A 16,954-nucleotide genomic window follows, 5' to 3' on the forward strand; every position below is an offset into this window, starting at 1 on the left:
TTGTGTTTATGCAGAGTGCACCACTTTATTGTACTAGGTTATAAACAAAGTTTGTTGTATCCGGAACTCCGTGACCGTGATTCGAAAGTTCAGAAACTTCAAATGTGACAGCGATTTTTTGCGTTCTGAGCAACTTTCCTGTCAAAGTGGTAAGCCACGCTGCTGAGTTTCAGCGAACGGCACTTTCGACGATCGCGTGCACTAGCTGACACTAATGTCAGAAAAAGTTTCTTTAGTTGATCGACCCCCTGCTTTTGTATATCTGTCATTAGTCGTCCGCACAGTAAACAGGAGCTGTTTCGTTAAAAAAGAAAGAAAAGACTAGACAATTTTTTCTATTCTTGACAGGGGCACTCCATACAATGGTTTCATTGCTGTGTGAGCTCCAATTCTGGACGATGAAGGATGACGTCGAAGTCAAAGGTGCATATCCGCGTATTTTAAACTTACTGTGAGTTGGTCATATTTTCATTTTGCACGCAGTGATGCGTTCGACGCTTTTTGTCTACTTGGTTTAGGTACCGACCTAGGCTGCTTCAAACTGTACGACAAAGGTGATGAAGGTAAGTTATTGCTGTTGTTTGCGATATGCCGCTCTGAGGAGGTCCCATCCAGTCACTCGATCGTCTCGGCATATTTCCAGGACGGCGCAGTTAAGCCGATTAAGCCGTGGTCAATTCCGTTTCGTCTGCTACTCCTGCGATGTCGCGACAGCAGGTCCAAAAGAATTAACCACGACGTTGTGGGAATCGGTTCACGCCATAGTCTGGAGAGTCTCATTCGAGGGGTATTTGCCGCTTCATCGCAGCTATCGCGGTTTTTATGAAGACTTGGGCGGTGGCAGTGTGATTGGAAAGCACGTGCTGTAGTACACTTTGAGATACGGCGACGCGTTTTTACGGCACTGCAACGGAGCGGTAGTGACATAGCCATCTCGGCACCTGCAAAAAAGAAAAAATGCCGGGGGAAAAATTTACAGCCACAAGTTCTGCTGCGTCAAGATGTCACAACCGCCAAGGAAGTCTGAAATCAGAGTGTGCAGATTTTCGAGTAAGTTACACGAGCAGGACTTAACCGAGAATTGGGTTGTTGCGCCAGTAAACAGTCAATTAAATCAACATCTTCTATCATGTTTTACGTCGATTATAGTTCCGTGCATATAAAGTTGCATCTTAAAATTAAGTACCTATTGTATCTTGCTGCATACATTTCGAAGGTTGATATCACGAGACCATTAGCGCTACTTTCTATTTTCGGGTGTCACTCTGCACTTTATTTTCTTTGACGTTTGTGATATTTGCAGGCCTGTTGCCATATTCTGGGCATCGTTTTCAGAAGTCTCGTTATCGCCTTGACCTCGAGTCATCTGATTGGTGGCAATGTCGGAAGCGGAACTGATATCCGGTTCCGGTGTCTCCATCATTCAGATGACTCAAGGTCAGGGAGACGACACATCTGAAAATGGCGCAAACTCGGAATGCAGGTCCGAGACTCGTACAGTTGTCCACGCACTTATCTAGAGCACTGGAATGGCACACCAAGACTTGATCGTGTCATTTATAAGCGGACTGGGGTTTGAAATCTGGTCTTATCATGCATGTGCATTCTCGCGCAACATGTTTTACTCCTGATGACTTTGTATTGGATCTGTATTGGCCCATTACAAAGGTGTATTGGGCCTGCCAGGCAGCAGTGACTTATAAATGCACAACAGAGCGTGCCGCTTGAGCACCCTGTACAAGTACATGGGATGGTGTCTGTATATGGACAATCAGCTTTAAAAGTTTGTAAGATGTGAGTGTGCGGGGAAGATATTTTGGCATGGCCATAGAAGCCAATAGCTTGAAATGCATAGCTGTATAAAGGAATATGTTGTATGCTCTATTCACTGCTAATATTACGTAGTGACTGGGTTGCAGGGCAGAACTGTTACTAATTTTCTTCTGAGAACTTGCATGATATAAGGTGTTGCTGCCAACAGCAACTTTGCATCGCGGATTGCTTGCCATGCTTGAATTAGTTGTCTGACACATTTTATCTTATATTTAATATATGCGATGGTTGCGAGCTGGTGCCAAATAGGTCAACAAGGATCTGCTTTAAGCACCTGGCAAACATAAAGAAAACACATCATAAGCCTTATTACCGTTAGCCGTGAGAATGGCAACCAATAGGCGTTTGAGAGCTAAAAGGTATTTGATGGGTTTTATACGTCATAGTCGCCACATGTAGAAAGCAAGGATTGCACTACTCATTTAGAGTCCTACGTTACATTGATGCCAAAGGTCAAGTTTCTCCAGTAAAAGAAATGAACTAGCCCAAGGAATTATGCACTTCAGAATGGTGGGTTGATCATATTGCTCTGTCTTTAAACCACTTGCGACATCGCAAAGCACAGCTTAATGAAGCAGCAGATGAATTCAGCCGCTGGTCATATACGAAACACAGTGAGGACTTGAGAGCAGGTAGGTGTGGCCATGGTGTTGGCCTTCCTGGTATTACTGTACTTGTCATAGCAGCATTGAGGGCAGCACCCTCTGAGCACTGTGCGGAACCACTTATAGTGTGGGCGTCATAATGTGCCTGTAACAGCAACGACGTGTCAGTTACATATGAAATATTTTTTGCAGATCCGGAGGAGTTGTATCTCGATGCAAAGGAGGCGTATGCAAAAGGTATGCAACATACTTCGCTCTGCGTGTAATTCTGCACATTTGCTTTATTTGCAACAGCATGTTTTCTTTCACAGCCAAAGACATCATGTGGACTCCATCTAACAAGCGACCAGAAAAGCTACGGGAATGCATATGGGAGTTTGAGGTGACGAAAAATTGTTTGCACTTTGTCAGAACACATTGTGTAGCTATCTCTAAAGTGCTTCAATTGAAGCCTTGTTGTCTGTTGGCAGCTTTGGATCATCGTTGAATTTCTGGAGAGTTTCATGCGAAGTGAAGCAATAAGATCTAATTTGGGCAGTGAATCTTACTTCACTCTGCTATTTTTATTTCTTCTGGGATGTTTTTTGCTTTTCTGAACCAGATTGAAGTTGAGAATATGACGGAATCCTGTCTAACCACAAGGGGTGGGGGTTACGTTTGGATGAAACGAGTCGCCGACCAGTAAGAAAAAACAGATTTCTGTTGACGTTTCGGCTCCCAGCACGAAAGCCTTGTTTACGATGGCCATATTGCATTTCAAAAGAGGAGCCTTCTTGCCAAAAACCAGTTTGCACACGCAACCATGGCTAACTCCAGCTGATGCTTTCAGGATGACGTCTGGTATAGCAGGCACAGTCCATGTCAGTGTAATTGGTAAATTGTCAAATTGTGTTCTACTAGAGGAACTACGTTGGTGTGTTGCAAATTAAAAGAAAAAATATTGCAGGATCCCTTAAGATCTCTCTTAAGAGGTGAACGGAAAAAGCCTACTCTTCCTCCGCTCATCATTTGCCTCTTTCTGTTGTCTCTTCTCTTTACCTATTTCTCTTTCCTTCTGTCTCTTGGCCGCTCATTTGAGTCATTACTACTCATTACTAAGCATTTTTAGTCATTTCTAATCAGTTGCAGTCATTACAAGTGGTCATTAGTTATATTGGTAATTACAAGTCATTAGCTGTCATTACTAAGCATTTTTAGTCGTTTTTTATCAGTTGTAGTGACTACAAGTCAACGTTAGACATACTGATCATTACAAGTCATTAGTAGTAATTGCTAAGCATTTTTAGTCATATCTAATCAGTTGTAGTCGTTACAAGTTGTTATTATACTTATTGGTCATTTGTAGTCATTTTAGTCATTACTGCTCATTACTAAGCATTTCTAGTCATTGCTAATCAGCTGCAGTCACTACAAGTCATCGTTAGACATATTTGTTATTACAAGTAATTAGTAGTCATTTTAGTCATTATTACTCATTACTAAGCATTTTTAATCATTCTAATCAAATGTATTCATTACAATTTGCTACACATCTGGTTCATTACAAGCGGTTATTAGTCATTATTAGCCATTATTACCTCTACCAACTCCCCATTATAACCTCTACTAATCACTACCTATTACTATCAGTCATTTTTCCTGCTTTAATCCGTCTTCGTACGGCAACGGACATTTCCTGATCACGATTCTGGCGGTCACGTTCAGCCAACGTGGACACGCCATGAGCCTAGAAAAGCTTTCGCCTTAAAATTGTTTTAGTAAGCCACTTTGACAGCAAATATATAACTTTTTTTTTTTTACTTAATGCAGGATATCGTGAATGCCCAGAAGTGCATTAGTGCAAGGTGGATTACATCTGGATTGCTGCACGTAAGTTTTCATTTCGCAACTTAGCGTCAACAAACATTGATTTAGTTTTCTTTGTTTTGCTTTTGCCAGGTTGCGGAAAGTACATTTTCAACATTTGCGCCCAAGCTTGCTTGCATGTTTTTCACAGATTTCGGAAGCCTGGCCACGTGTTTGAAACCTGTTGTTTTCCTTCCAGTTTTTCTTTCAGAGTGGCGTATGTGTATTTGTCCAAGTTGATCCTGACTCATGCAAGCTACGAAGAGTGAGTGTTGACAGGTACCTGATCGGCCGTCTTGCGTCGGAGCACATTACAGATGGTAGGTCATTTCTGGGCACTGGTTAAACAAAAAAACAAAGCCTACTATTGTTTGTACACTGTTGCACTTAACAAAATAAAGATTATTTATCATTATTTTTATTATTACTAGACAGAACTGTAGTTACTTGCTACACAAATGAAGCATTAGGCCAGCAACCTTGTGATAGTAGACTTACATGGCAGGGACAGTGTGTAACTGTGTAGTGGTTTGCTTCTGCATTACCACCAGGCATGGTCGCCAACCTAACCAAGTATTCAATTATGGCCTAACCAGCAAAAATAAACTACAAAAATTGAACCATTGTACCAGACTTTTTATGGAATACCTTGGGACTACATTTCCTTGCACCATGATAAAGCACTCTTAACTTCCTATTCGGTCAGCAGTAAACCAACAAGAATAGCAGCAAAAATTGAACCATAATTCAAGGCATGATGTGGTGGAGGAGGGGAAATTGCTTTTTACTAGGGGTGTGAATATTAAAAGTTTCAAATATGGCTCGAATACGAATATGGGAAAAAAAATGCCCTTGAAGTATCTAATAAGTAAAAAAAAAAGAAATGGGAAATTAAAAAAAGAGCAAACACTATCATTTTGTTTATTTCAGAACATTTATGAATAAATTAAAATACAGCTGCAGAGAAGCGTACACCCTACTAAAATGTCCAGTATAAATTTTATATAGGATTCTGTATACCAGTATTCCGTATTCCCTATACCAAAACTCTGTTATTTTTCATGGGGACCCATGGAAAAAAAGAAAAAGATAGGGATGAGTCGGGGAGACACAGTAGCCGGACACCCCCAAATGAGAAGCTCTAGGAGTTGATTGAACTCAGATTCATTTTTATTTCGGCACGTGAAAAAGATGGGTCTTGCAATGGTGTTTCCCACTTTTTTTTGGTATTATTTTCTGCCAATGTCAACACTCTTCTCAAAAATGTCTCCCACTTTTTTTTTTATTATTTTCTTCCAATGTCAACACTCTTCTCAAAAATGTCCAAGTCGTTTTTAGTTCCTGCCATTCTTAGTCACCATAGCTCCACGTGCTCACAATGCCTTAAATTGCAGGAGGAGCTGTGCACAAAAAGGTAGCAATGAGGAGATGGCAAAGCTGCAATGCATGCTGGGCTGCGCTTTCACAGCGACTGCTTCGATGCAATGTAGTTCTTGTTGATCCTGATCGGGAAGCTCGCCTATGTTCTGGGGACAAGAAAAAAGTGCATGAAAGAAACGAAACCTTCAGAAGCAGTCTGCGCTGCAGCATTTGGCGTACAATCATGCCCTCTCTGTGTGTGCTGTCTCGCAGCATAAATTAATTCTTTTGAAGAGCGTGCAGGAAGCGCGAGCAGCTTGACCGCCATCATCGAGGCTTTCTCGTTTGCATGAGGGTGATCATGCCTAAATGTCAAGCCGGAAACAAAAATGGAGAAAGTCTGCCCTTGCCCACGCCACGTGCAGAGGCATATATTATCGGTGCGAGCGTAATATGGCCACACTTAAATGCTTTCTTGTGTGCTCCACACCTGATGTGTCAGCTATAATGTAATGAATATTTTTACCAGAAAGGGGGCGAGCCTTCTAAGTGAGGCAATTATGCATAGTGTACATTATTAACTTACAGGCCATCTTGCCTAGTCATGAACTAATCGAGAGGTGGACTTGTGGTGAGCAGTGATAACGGGCATGGGTAGTCAGGTGGAATGGTTGCTCTTACAAAATCTAACTACTTTTCCTTGCACTGTGATGAAAGCATTGAAAGTGATAGTGACTGTGGATGTTCCCTAATACACATTCGTCAAGTTGCACTTCTGTAAGGGGGAGCTGATGTGGTTACTATTTCATTTTCAGCTATTCTGGAAAACCACAGCCTGCTGGTTTCTTACTATGAGCCAAAGATGACATATGCCTGTTTTGGGAAGCCTCTGGTCGGAGCAGATGGCGTTCGCAAGCTGTCGTCTGTTGATGCCAAGGTTGTGACGTTTGACATCCTGGGCTTGGCAGGGCGGCGACTTGAGCGGAAATTGAGTCTCAATTCATTAAAGGACTGGGTAAGGCAATTGCTTTGATTACGTGAGGGAGAAAATGTTGGTATTATGGGGGGGGGGGGGTCTTGGATTATAACTGTGGGATGTACCAAGGTCATAACTAAGCAATGTGTGTGCTCGAAGTGTGGATAAAGTGGGGCTAAAGAGGAATAAATTTCACAGCAAACATATCTCACTCTGTTCAGAAATATATACTATATAACTCCTCTGTGATATATGACTCATATCAATTAATAGCTTGGATATCGCTACTATGGCTTGTGGGATAATATACTCTTGCCACGCTACTTTATTGTGTTGCTTTAAATGTGCAGTAGAGGTGGCGCTAGTGCAGGCAGCTATATTACTAAGGATAAAGCCAGGCTTTAGCTCCCTGTGACAAAACATAAAGAGAAAGAAAGGCAAAAATAAAGAAATAATATAATTACCTCTATTCTTGCAAACACAGTAAATGTATCATAATGTGCATGCTTTATAAATGCCTGTGGGTTCTGCGATTTAATGAAAAGGAAGCTGAGCATTTGTTTTGTATGAATAGTACTTTATTCAGAAAGTGCGACATTAACCAAGCTTCATATTGTATTGCAGTTGAGAGTACTGTATGTTAATGTTGAATACAACTAAAAAAAGGAGTGAAAGCTGCCCCTCAAAGGACGCCCTCCAGCTAGTGGTGTCGACTGATATCTGACTAGTATTGCAAAATTTGCACTTTTCTTCTCACAAGCATGTAATGCTGCTTATGCTTTCTGAGCACTTAGTATAAATTGTGGTCCATTGCATGTCTGGTTTGAACTTCCATTTGCTTTGAGCAAAAAGAAAAAAAAGAATTACGAGAAATTTTTTATTCGAGAGTACAAGATAAAGCCTGCAAAAATAGTGAGAATAGAAGACTAGTAATTGCAGTACCCTTCTTTGTGCAGAATGTGAAGTTCACTGTCACTGTTTGTAGTGGCTCTAACTTAGAAAATTTTCTTGTTTGATGCAGTTGAACCCCTCTATAATAAAATGGTAGGGATTTAGAGAATCCTTCATTATACAGGTCGCTTCTTTGTAGAAGGTGCATACCATATTGCTGGCAGTAGAGCAAGCTTTATTTATTATCGAAAGCTTTATTTGTAATGAATAGAGGTGATACTTAATGAAAGATATGGAATGTGCGATGATTATCGTATCGATGTTCACAGCATGTCTCATGGCGAAATCCGGTTACAACGCAAGGTACAGCTACAAAGCTTCGAATGCTGCTATTGACTCTCTTGTATTGCCGAGTTCAGATTCTCTGTCTTTGTTTTTTTCTAGACTTGATATCCTCATGTGCACCACAGCACAGCAGTGGCTTTGAAGGGCAGTGGTGGCATCACGACTTGTGTTCGTTATAAGGCAACAAATAAGCCATCAGGAATGCCTGAATTCCTTTGTTGCACAGGTACTTTGTTGTAGTAGTCTTCGCTGTAGAGGCTTTCATGAGTCATGTGAACGATAAGAATTCGAACAAGACATATGAAATCCTTTGTTATACAGGTTGTTTCATTATAAAGGTGTTCGCTGTAGAGGCGTTTGACTGTATTGCTTATGTTATTTTCACTGCAGGGTAAATTGCCTTTCTCGCTACACAATTCACTTGAAAGATCATTCAGCATAAGGTGGAGTTCAAGAGTAGTGGAAAAGCTGCTGTTTTGGCATTGGGAATCACAACATTTTGTAATTGTTCTGATACTTCGTTTTGTTGTCAGAACAATGAAGAAAAATTAAAAAAATTGAACAATTAGATGCTGCCGAACATAAATATTGAGCACTAGTTGTGCTCAGTTATGATGAAGATGCATGCATTTTCGTTTTATCTAAAGTCACGTGGTACGTACGCATCTTTATTATAAGGAGGTTATGTTTTCGATATATCCGAGATCATGTGGTATGCATGCATTTTTATTACGTATAGGTTCGTATGGAGGATCAACTATCCTTGAACTATGTTTCATGATCATTAGCCATTCGCTGCACCGCTTCTATCTTGGCTCGCTTTCGCGCTTACTAATCTTCACACCAAACGGGTTAGTCTTGCTTATTGTTCGACAGTCTGACGGCCTGTCTGGTATGGCTGTGGTCTTTGTCTTTAGTGACATGCCGTATGTGTATGCCATATTTACTTACATTAACTGATGGACTGGTGCAGACGGAACTTGATGATGATGATGTTCAGTGCATAACGCGAGAGTGTTTCGCAGTTGGAATTTGATGAAGACGATAATTTTTATTGCACAGTGCGAGATCAAACACATTGTGCATGAGTATGTGGCGCCATCTGTGGAACGCATGAGGTACTAAGTCCAGGAATAACGTAATAATCACAAATGAACGCAATAGCGGCAACGCTCTAAAATTTATGCTACATTTCAAAAGTTTAGTGTGATGACTTCCCCCTGTGTTGGGTGCAGGTGCTGAATTGGTGGTCAGTTGGGGACGGCGAGGTGTGGCCGTGGATGCCGTCGACATCAAACAGAGAGCGGTCGAACATGGTGGTCTATGCACTCAATGGGTGAGGCTCAGTTTGATTTTGTTTTTGCTATGTAATTGAGTGAATTTTTCTTCTTGCTAACATTTTTTGGGCATTTTTTGCTTCGATGCGCATTAAGAAATTTGTTCATCTGCTACATAACAACAAGTAAACAGACCAGTGTGTATTACCTATGTGAAAGCATGCAGAGAATGTAAACTTGCAATGGACATTTAACGGAATGTGTTAACCCTTCCCCCCCCTTTTTATTATGCCGTTTTAACCTTTGTTGTAAGGAAAAGCTAATGAAGGCTTTTTTGCAATTGTAATGTAGAAAGGAATGTTGGGAATATGTGGTTCAAGTACCTTCATGCCTGTGCGGTAAAAACTCTTTGCATGGCTACATTTTCCGTGTTGATCGTATCATCTGTGTGATTTGCAGCCCTAATGCAGAGTTGCTGACGTATGGACGCATTGATAAAATCCCGGTTTTGGTGTCATTCAGGTATGCTAATTTCATGCTTGCTGTCCTGTTCTCTACTGTCTCATTTGACTGTGTGTGATGCGAGATTGCTACAGCTGTGTAGTAACTTGGACAATCCTGTGTTTTCTTTCATGTCTTTTTAATCTACAATCCCAGTCAATATCAGTCGAACAAGCTCCTGATTGTTGAAGAGGATGCCTCCAGGGGTGGTAGCGTTGCAGTCGATGTCTGCGTGTATGAACTGGGCCGAGGGAAAGTAAGTAGACATTCTTCTCCTAGCTCATGACATGTGATAAACTGCACTTACTGAGCTTGTTGTTTTGGGCATTCCTTGTGCTCTGACATTTATATGCAGCATTGTGGGGTTGCTTTGTATCACTGACTTTTTATGTACTTAGACGCAAAGTAGTGGCCCATTGTTGGAAATAAGCTCGGTAGCTTTTGTTTAAGCAACGTCAGTTGCAGCCAGAGCTAAGTTACATTTGCAGCAAGGCACTGAATTGTCCTTACTCCTTTCATTTATCTGTGTCTCATGCAAGCAGTGGTCACCATTTCTCTTTGAACTTACTAGATTAGCTCCTTTGTCTCGATCTATGGTGGCTTACTGTTAACCAGTTGTCAGTGAGATGAATGTGAAAATGGTGGGAGAGGTGTGGAGTAATGACGTGATAGTCGATGCTCCTAATGTACGAAACCATCGTCTGTACAGGTTTCTGGCATTCAAAGTGATTAGCTGGTTGAATTAGCCGTGATAATTTGTTGGCACTGTTATTACACTTGTGAATCCGGTTGTGATTTTGGCAATGACACTGTGGCAACATTCTGTCCGTGACAATAGTTTTATTTTATGACAGCTTTATTGTCACTGCAGGGACATCAGCTGAATTTCATGCTTTCTGTCAATCAACAGCGTGTAGTAATTAGTGCTGTCCCATTTGTTTTTTTTTTGTAGCAGTCTGTTTCAGTCTGACAGTTGGAGTATGGCTTTGCCTGTGCTAATTGCTATGGCTGTCATTTTCTCTTTCAGTTCGAGAGGATCTCCATGATATCCATCTCCCTACAAGGTACGGTGAGATGATTAAGTGGTTTTTAAGTTCTTGCCAGAGTTGTACATCTTAGTGCAATTTGTAATCAATTGATTACTTTTTGAAGCAGTAACACTTTGGGGTAATTAAATTACTTTTTCCTGTAATTGATTACCTGTGATTAACTGCTTGCAAAAAAGGCTGCAGAGTAGAATCGTCCGTGACAATGTGATTGTGTCAAACTGTTTGGCCCCGCGACAGTGAGCATGGCTGCCTGGCATATTGCACTTTCTGTGACCTTCTTGTAGCTGGAGGCATTTATGGATGCTTCATATCAATTGTGCACACCTAATTTGTCGTTATAAAAAAAAAAATGTTCTTTTCTTGACTTATGTTTCTCGTTGGCAGTTGTGTGAGACATACTATACACACCAGAATCCACAAATATTTAAAATATACTGTGTTTATTGTATTAAACTGCATCTGATGTTCCAATCAAAAAACCTACAGGTGATTTCAGCTTTCCTGCGGCCTTACCATCAGCACCTTTTCACAGCACCGACAATGAAGTGCGGCGTTCGTAGAGGAGGGCCTAGAAACTGGCATCAGGGCATTGCATAACTACGAGTGGGTGCGCAAGGTGTTTGCACGATGTAACAACACTCTACACTCTGGCATTTACATCGAGAGTGTGTTCAGTGTTGGGGCTGATATCTTCATGAGGAAACTTTGCAAAGTCAATGACAACAACATTGAAAAACACCTATTGAAAATTGCCCTGCCGTGGTGGTGCAGTAATTAGGGTGCCCGACTGCTGTGCTCAAGGATGCAGGATTAAATACCGGCTCCGGCGGCCGCGTTTCGATAGAGGCGGAATGCAAAGCGCCCATGTGCTGTGCGATGTCAGTGCATGTTAAAGAACCCCAGGTGGTCAATTTCCGGAGCCCTCCACTACGGTGCCTCCCATAGCCTGGGTCGTACGTTAAACCCCATTAACCAAACCTAACCGAACCTATTGAAAATTAACATGTTAAAAGATCTCAATCAAGCTGCGAGTTTGTGTCAATAAAATTAGAAGAAAAGTGACAGTAGTAAACTGTCGCTGCTCTGTAATTCAGTTACTTTTCTGGGGCCATTATTGACTATTGACAACTGTAGTCAGTTACATTTCAAATGAAATAATTATAATCAGTTACTTATTTTTTGTAATGTGTACAAGACTGCTTGTAACCGCATGACAAGAGGCCGGCACTCAATTTTGTCTGGTGTTGTGCTCCTTGCAGGTCGTGTAGTTACGTCCCAGTGGAATAATGCCGAGGACAAACTTGTACTTCTCTGTGATGATGCTTCCTTAGTAAGTGGTTTCGCAACCTTCTTTGTTTTGTTGGCACCTTGTGTGTCTGTGCTGTGTAGAGGTATGTTTCACATGATTGGCATAGAGACAAAAAAATGAGACTTGTTGTGTCATGCGAGAGCGCAGGAGCATTGGACAAAGTATGGACAACATTCTAAAGTAGGTTACGTTTGCTCCACAAGTCTGGCTCAGTTTTGAGTCTACAGTGCATTCTGACAGTTTGCTCTGTCGACAGCTAGTGAATTAAAGAGGTTCCCCTTAATTTCAACTTATGGTCATTTGCACATATTTTTGCTACATTTAAATTCCTAATTATGTTGGCAGTTGACTACCCTGTTAGATTTTTTTCGCAGATTGTTGTTTTAGGGCACAGAGATTTGCAGTGGCTAACAAGAGAAAAACAGAGTGGGTTTCAAAGATAAAAGGCTTAAGTGGTGTAGCATATCATAACCTACCTCTGTGTTGACCAGAAGTCTTGTAGTCTGTGAGCTGTCATTCTAGCATGAAGTTCTAGTATGGGTTAATGCTGTTTTCTTTGCTTTTTCCAGGTTCTTTATGATGCTGTGCGCCAGACAACACACTTCACGACGACGTCCTTTGTGAGGCCTTGTCTCCTAATTCCGAACAGTTATGACCTTGCCTAGTTAAAGTCATAATTTTCTTGCTTTACTGGGAAAATTTAGTCAGCACATTTATTGTTGGAGAATTACCTAGAGAACGACCAGCAAGTACAATGTTGTAATAGTTATTGTAATATAAACTTTGCCTATCTATGCTTGGGTCAGGTCATTTGGGACATGGTATCATAGCACACTAATACTGAGCCCCAGTCATTTGCCTTATATATAAACAAATCAATTGACTTTGTACTATTGGTGTAGTGGTCAAACGACTGTCTATTTGTGTAGGAGGCATTGTGGTCTTGTGTTAATGCCGCCGTATGTGTTGGCAGAACTAACTAGGCCTCTAATAATTGTGACCCCATGAATGACTTACGAGGACATGCAAGAGTATGCTAACCAGTTAGCAGTTAATCTAGAAAGGCTAGCTGGATGAACAACAAAATTATGCCCTCTCACTTAACAGAATTTGGTCACCCCGGTGTAGTAGATAGTTACTACCTCTTACTATACGAATTCACTAATCCAATCCATGGTCTTCAGAACCAAGCAGCTGTAAGGCAATCAGTGGAATATGCTAAGAACCTCTGTATCTTGATAGGCCACCACTGGGTACTGAATTTTGATATTTAACACAAGGTTCTTTACGAGTGAAGGTAGTCTAGCTGTACATTTTTAGGAGCTGTTAAACATTAAAAGGGATATTGTAAGGCTTTATATGGTTGGAAAGCCTGGTAAGGTATTTGTGGCAGGGAAGGGTAGGCATATAGGTATTTTGTGACCTGTTGGAATTGCTTTGAAACTGGAACTGCAGTAGCATAAAATTGCATTTTTATTTTCAAAATGCTTCTAGACCTTGAAATGCCAAGCACTGCCGTGCATATGGTTATTGTCTTCTAAATATTTATGTTGAGTTTTTGTTTTAATAGAAAAGGTCTAGTGATTTCAGTCTTGCGATTATTGCGATCAAAATGTTTTGTTTTAACTGGAAGGGCTGTTTTATATGACATGTTTTGAAAATCGTCGGAAGAAAAGAAAAAAGCTGTCAAAAGTGCTGCAGGCAGACAGAGTATTGTAAAATTGGTGTTAAAAGACCAGCTTGATGTAATAAGTAAACTTAACTTAAAACTCTGCTGTTTCCAGGTGGGTACGAAGGTGACCTGGCATCCGAGTGGTTCTGTTATGTTCTTTGCTTCCGAAGAAGGGCAGCTTCAGGTAGGCTCATCCTCTGTCCTCAACTGCGTCGTCATTTTTCTGCTCGAGCTGAAATGCGTGTCAGTATAATTGATCATTTCCGGCTGTTGTAAGATGTGCCTTGAAGTTTGCAGAAAATAAATTTCTCATGCCTTAATCATCTGTTTAATATCTTCATGCCCTCAGCTCCTATGTCTGGGTGCTGAAAAAAAAAAAAAAAGAATTATCAAAGCCAGTTCAGCGAACAAATTTTAGTGTCAGCTCTGTCTTGAGCTTTGGTACGGTGCCAAAGCCTTCTTTTTTTTTTTTACGTTTGATGCAGTGTTTTGACACAGCGTTGTCCACAATCCAACTGAGGTTCAATGATGAGTCGGCCAATGCTGCATCTACATTGAATATTGGTTCCTACCTAAGGTAAGGTACCCGTTTACGTCTAGTTAGAGTAGCTGCTAATCGTAAGGAAGGTGGATTGTGCTTTACTCATAATTACAAATCTTTTTTTGCAACAACCCTTCTGAGCATCGTATTCGGTTTGCTTCAGGTTTCGCTCTGTTAGTATGACGGTTAAAGTGCTTGTGCTAGCTTTTGTTTTGGCACATATATGAGAATTTTTTTTTTAATATTAATTCATTTTTACAAATCAATTCCCAATATTTCTCTATCAAACTTACGACGTTGCAAAGCCGTCAGAACTGGCAGAGTTTATTTTGGCCTTATTTATTTGTATGAACAGCTCATGTATGTGGAACGTCATTGATGCGATTCTCTCGGGAATTGAAAATCAAAGTATATTATCCAATAATTATATTATCCAAGCTGGCCCCAAAAGGTCTGAAATTAAACTTACTAGTACTTGGCACAGAACTTAGTTTTATTAAGATGCTTTGACTGACCCGTGATTTTGCACTGGAGTTTTTGTTTCTCAGTATTCAGAAGCAAGGTCTTCTGAAACTAGTAGAGACGAGTTGCACTTTCATCACTTAACTCTGCACTTCGCCGAGAGCGTCAAACCTGTAGGAGATCTCCTCAAAAGACAAAATACGTCAAGGTTTATTGGCAGGCTGCCAGTTTCAGTGCTGCAGACTGGGACAGCCACAGAGCGAAACTGAGACTTGCTACAAATAAAGATAAAAGTAGATTCCCAACGACAAAAAGAGTAAGGGCCTGCTCTATCGCTGTTTACTGCTCTGTATGCAATTAGATAAACCTTTCCAGCCAAGTTATTGCTCTGCGGGGATTATGAGTCTGAGCTCAGAGTTCGCCATGATGGTACTTAGTCCGGTGATGCATTGTCTCACTGCACTACTCACTGTGTGCAGAACTTTCTTTATTTTCTCCTGTGACTGTAAGTGTAGATGGTAGCTAGCTCTGCCATGCATGTCAAGGATACTGACTTTTCTTGGTTAAAGCTGAACTTTAAAAATTAGATTTGGTGTTCCTTTACCACATATTTTTTGTGTGAACTGACAAGTCCATCTTCTATAGTAGGATACAACTTAAAGAAACAGCAGTTGCTAGCTATGGGCAGTGGTACACGGCGTGTGCATTACTCCGTTGAACAGTGAACAAAATCAGTTTTTTGATATTTGACTATACCAAAGAAGAAAGAGGCATCGAAATTCTTGCGCTTTTAATTTGGCCTGGTGGTTAGCTTTTTACTCAGCTACTTTCTGTCGTGGAGGAATTGTGTGTGTTGGTTACCGCAGATTTAAGTTGTATCTGACTATAAAAAAGTCTCATATTTTATTTATTTATTTATTCATGCTACCCCCAAGGCATTAATTTGCTTTTCTTATTCATTTTTATTTTGGTTAACTTCTGTAAATGAATGTCCATGCGAACGTTTTGATTGAAACTGAATGCTGCACCTTTTGTGCTACTCTTCTTTGTAATTGGTAGCTTCTACAGAGCATCATTGGACGCCTTTGCACTTCGTCATCCGGGCCTTGTGTTATATGCTTCAGCTTGCTGTCCTTTTCAAGCTTAACGCTATCTGCCTTCTTTTTAATGCCTGCTGAAATCATGATTAATGATGACAGTAATGACATTTCTTGGCTTCTTCACTTACAAGACAGGCTAGCTGCCTCACCTCAACAGATAATTGCTTGCAACGTCAACAGAAATGCTTCTAAGTTATAATACTGAATTACTCTCGGGCAGCATTCTTTTGGTACTGCTTTTCTACAATGTGCATTGCAGAGGACGTTGTCTGACAGGTGCTTTCTTCTCCCCATTTGCAGCCACAATGCCCCCCTGAACCGGCTGATGTGGCAGTCAAGTGGCGACGCCCTTTTACGGTGCCCAACCGCAGCAGCCTTCAACTGTGCAGCTCTACTGTTTGAAGGGTGTGTGGCGACGGGAGTTTCGGCATGCCTGGATATTGCGCACGAGATTGTGCTCTCTGTTGTCTTAGTCCTGCGTCACTCGGGGCATTGATTTTGACGTACGTTTTAGCTAGGTTGAAAATGGAGAGGGTGAAGTAAGTTCTACCCTATTCACACGATTCTGATGTGCACCTTTTGTTAATTAGCTAGGCATTCACATTTGCATGTGCATTAGATTCAGAAACAAGGCATTTTTTTCAATTCGTGGATGCAAAATATGCTGCGCGTTGCTATGAGGAGCACATTGGAATCACGCAAATACGATACGTGCAATGGCTTTGCACTCTGCAAAACCAAAGCCTGTTGTACAATAAAAAAAGGCAAAAAAGCACTAATTCACACATGTTTTCTTCTGCGTTCTTTCACTTTGTGTCCCTCATCTTCATCGTCTAATCTGTATCAATATTTTGCATGCTTTTATTTTCTTCTATGCTCTAATGGGTCAAGTAATACTGTCAGAGATATTGATCTGGTCGTTAACTCTTCTTTGATTAGTAATTAAGCTATGGTACTTTCTCTTCCTATGCAGGGGTCCACTGGCCATCCTTAAACTGCCCCTTGGTTTGCTCACCAGAGGGCAGCTGGGGCCACTCGAGCTGGTGTCACAATACCTGAAGCACTTTCAAGTGGACGAGGTGCGCTGTAACTTCTCCTGGTTTGGTTATCTTGTTCTTGACTGGTACCAATCAGACGGGAATCTTTCATTAACAAAGTTGCATGTGGCATTGTGAAATTAAGCTTTAGA

At 41.0% G+C, this 16,954-nt stretch overlaps 1 protein-coding gene across 1 annotated transcript in view; it reads left to right on the forward strand.

The window, feature by feature from the left end:
* Positions 1 to 10: 10 nt before the first annotated feature.
* frtz (WD repeat-containing and planar cell polarity effector protein fritz) overlaps positions 11 to 16,954 on the forward strand; it is a 36,450-nt gene continuing 19,506 nt past the window's right edge. Inside the window, exons 1-18 of the mRNA XM_084583925.1 lie at positions 11 to 149; positions 349 to 423; positions 519 to 563; positions 2,631 to 2,675; positions 2,750 to 2,820; positions 4,248 to 4,307; positions 4,483 to 4,603; positions 6,458 to 6,657; positions 9,090 to 9,190; positions 9,591 to 9,653; positions 9,789 to 9,888; positions 10,660 to 10,696; positions 11,941 to 12,011; positions 12,560 to 12,610; positions 13,775 to 13,846; positions 14,148 to 14,239; positions 16,066 to 16,170; positions 16,739 to 16,844. Of these exons, the coding sequence (XP_084440051.1) occupies positions 363 to 423; positions 519 to 563; positions 2,631 to 2,675; positions 2,750 to 2,820; positions 4,248 to 4,307; positions 4,483 to 4,603; positions 6,458 to 6,657; positions 9,090 to 9,190; positions 9,591 to 9,653; positions 9,789 to 9,888; positions 10,660 to 10,696; positions 11,941 to 12,011; positions 12,560 to 12,610; positions 13,775 to 13,846; positions 14,148 to 14,239; positions 16,066 to 16,170; positions 16,739 to 16,844 (1,401 nt within the window). The 5' untranslated portion in view covers positions 11 to 149; positions 349 to 362. The remainder of the gene's footprint in view (positions 150 to 348; positions 424 to 518; positions 564 to 2,630; positions 2,676 to 2,749; positions 2,821 to 4,247; positions 4,308 to 4,482; positions 4,604 to 6,457; positions 6,658 to 9,089; positions 9,191 to 9,590; positions 9,654 to 9,788; positions 9,889 to 10,659; positions 10,697 to 11,940; positions 12,012 to 12,559; positions 12,611 to 13,774; positions 13,847 to 14,147; positions 14,240 to 16,065; positions 16,171 to 16,738; positions 16,845 to 16,954) is intronic.

This window comes from Amblyomma maculatum, chromosome 11 (assembly GCF_055883805.1).
Source record: "Amblyomma maculatum isolate TAMU_Amacu chromosome 11, ASM5588380v1, whole genome shotgun sequence".
Classification (NCBI taxonomy): Eukaryota; Metazoa; Arthropoda; class Arachnida; order Ixodida; family Ixodidae; genus Amblyomma; species Amblyomma maculatum.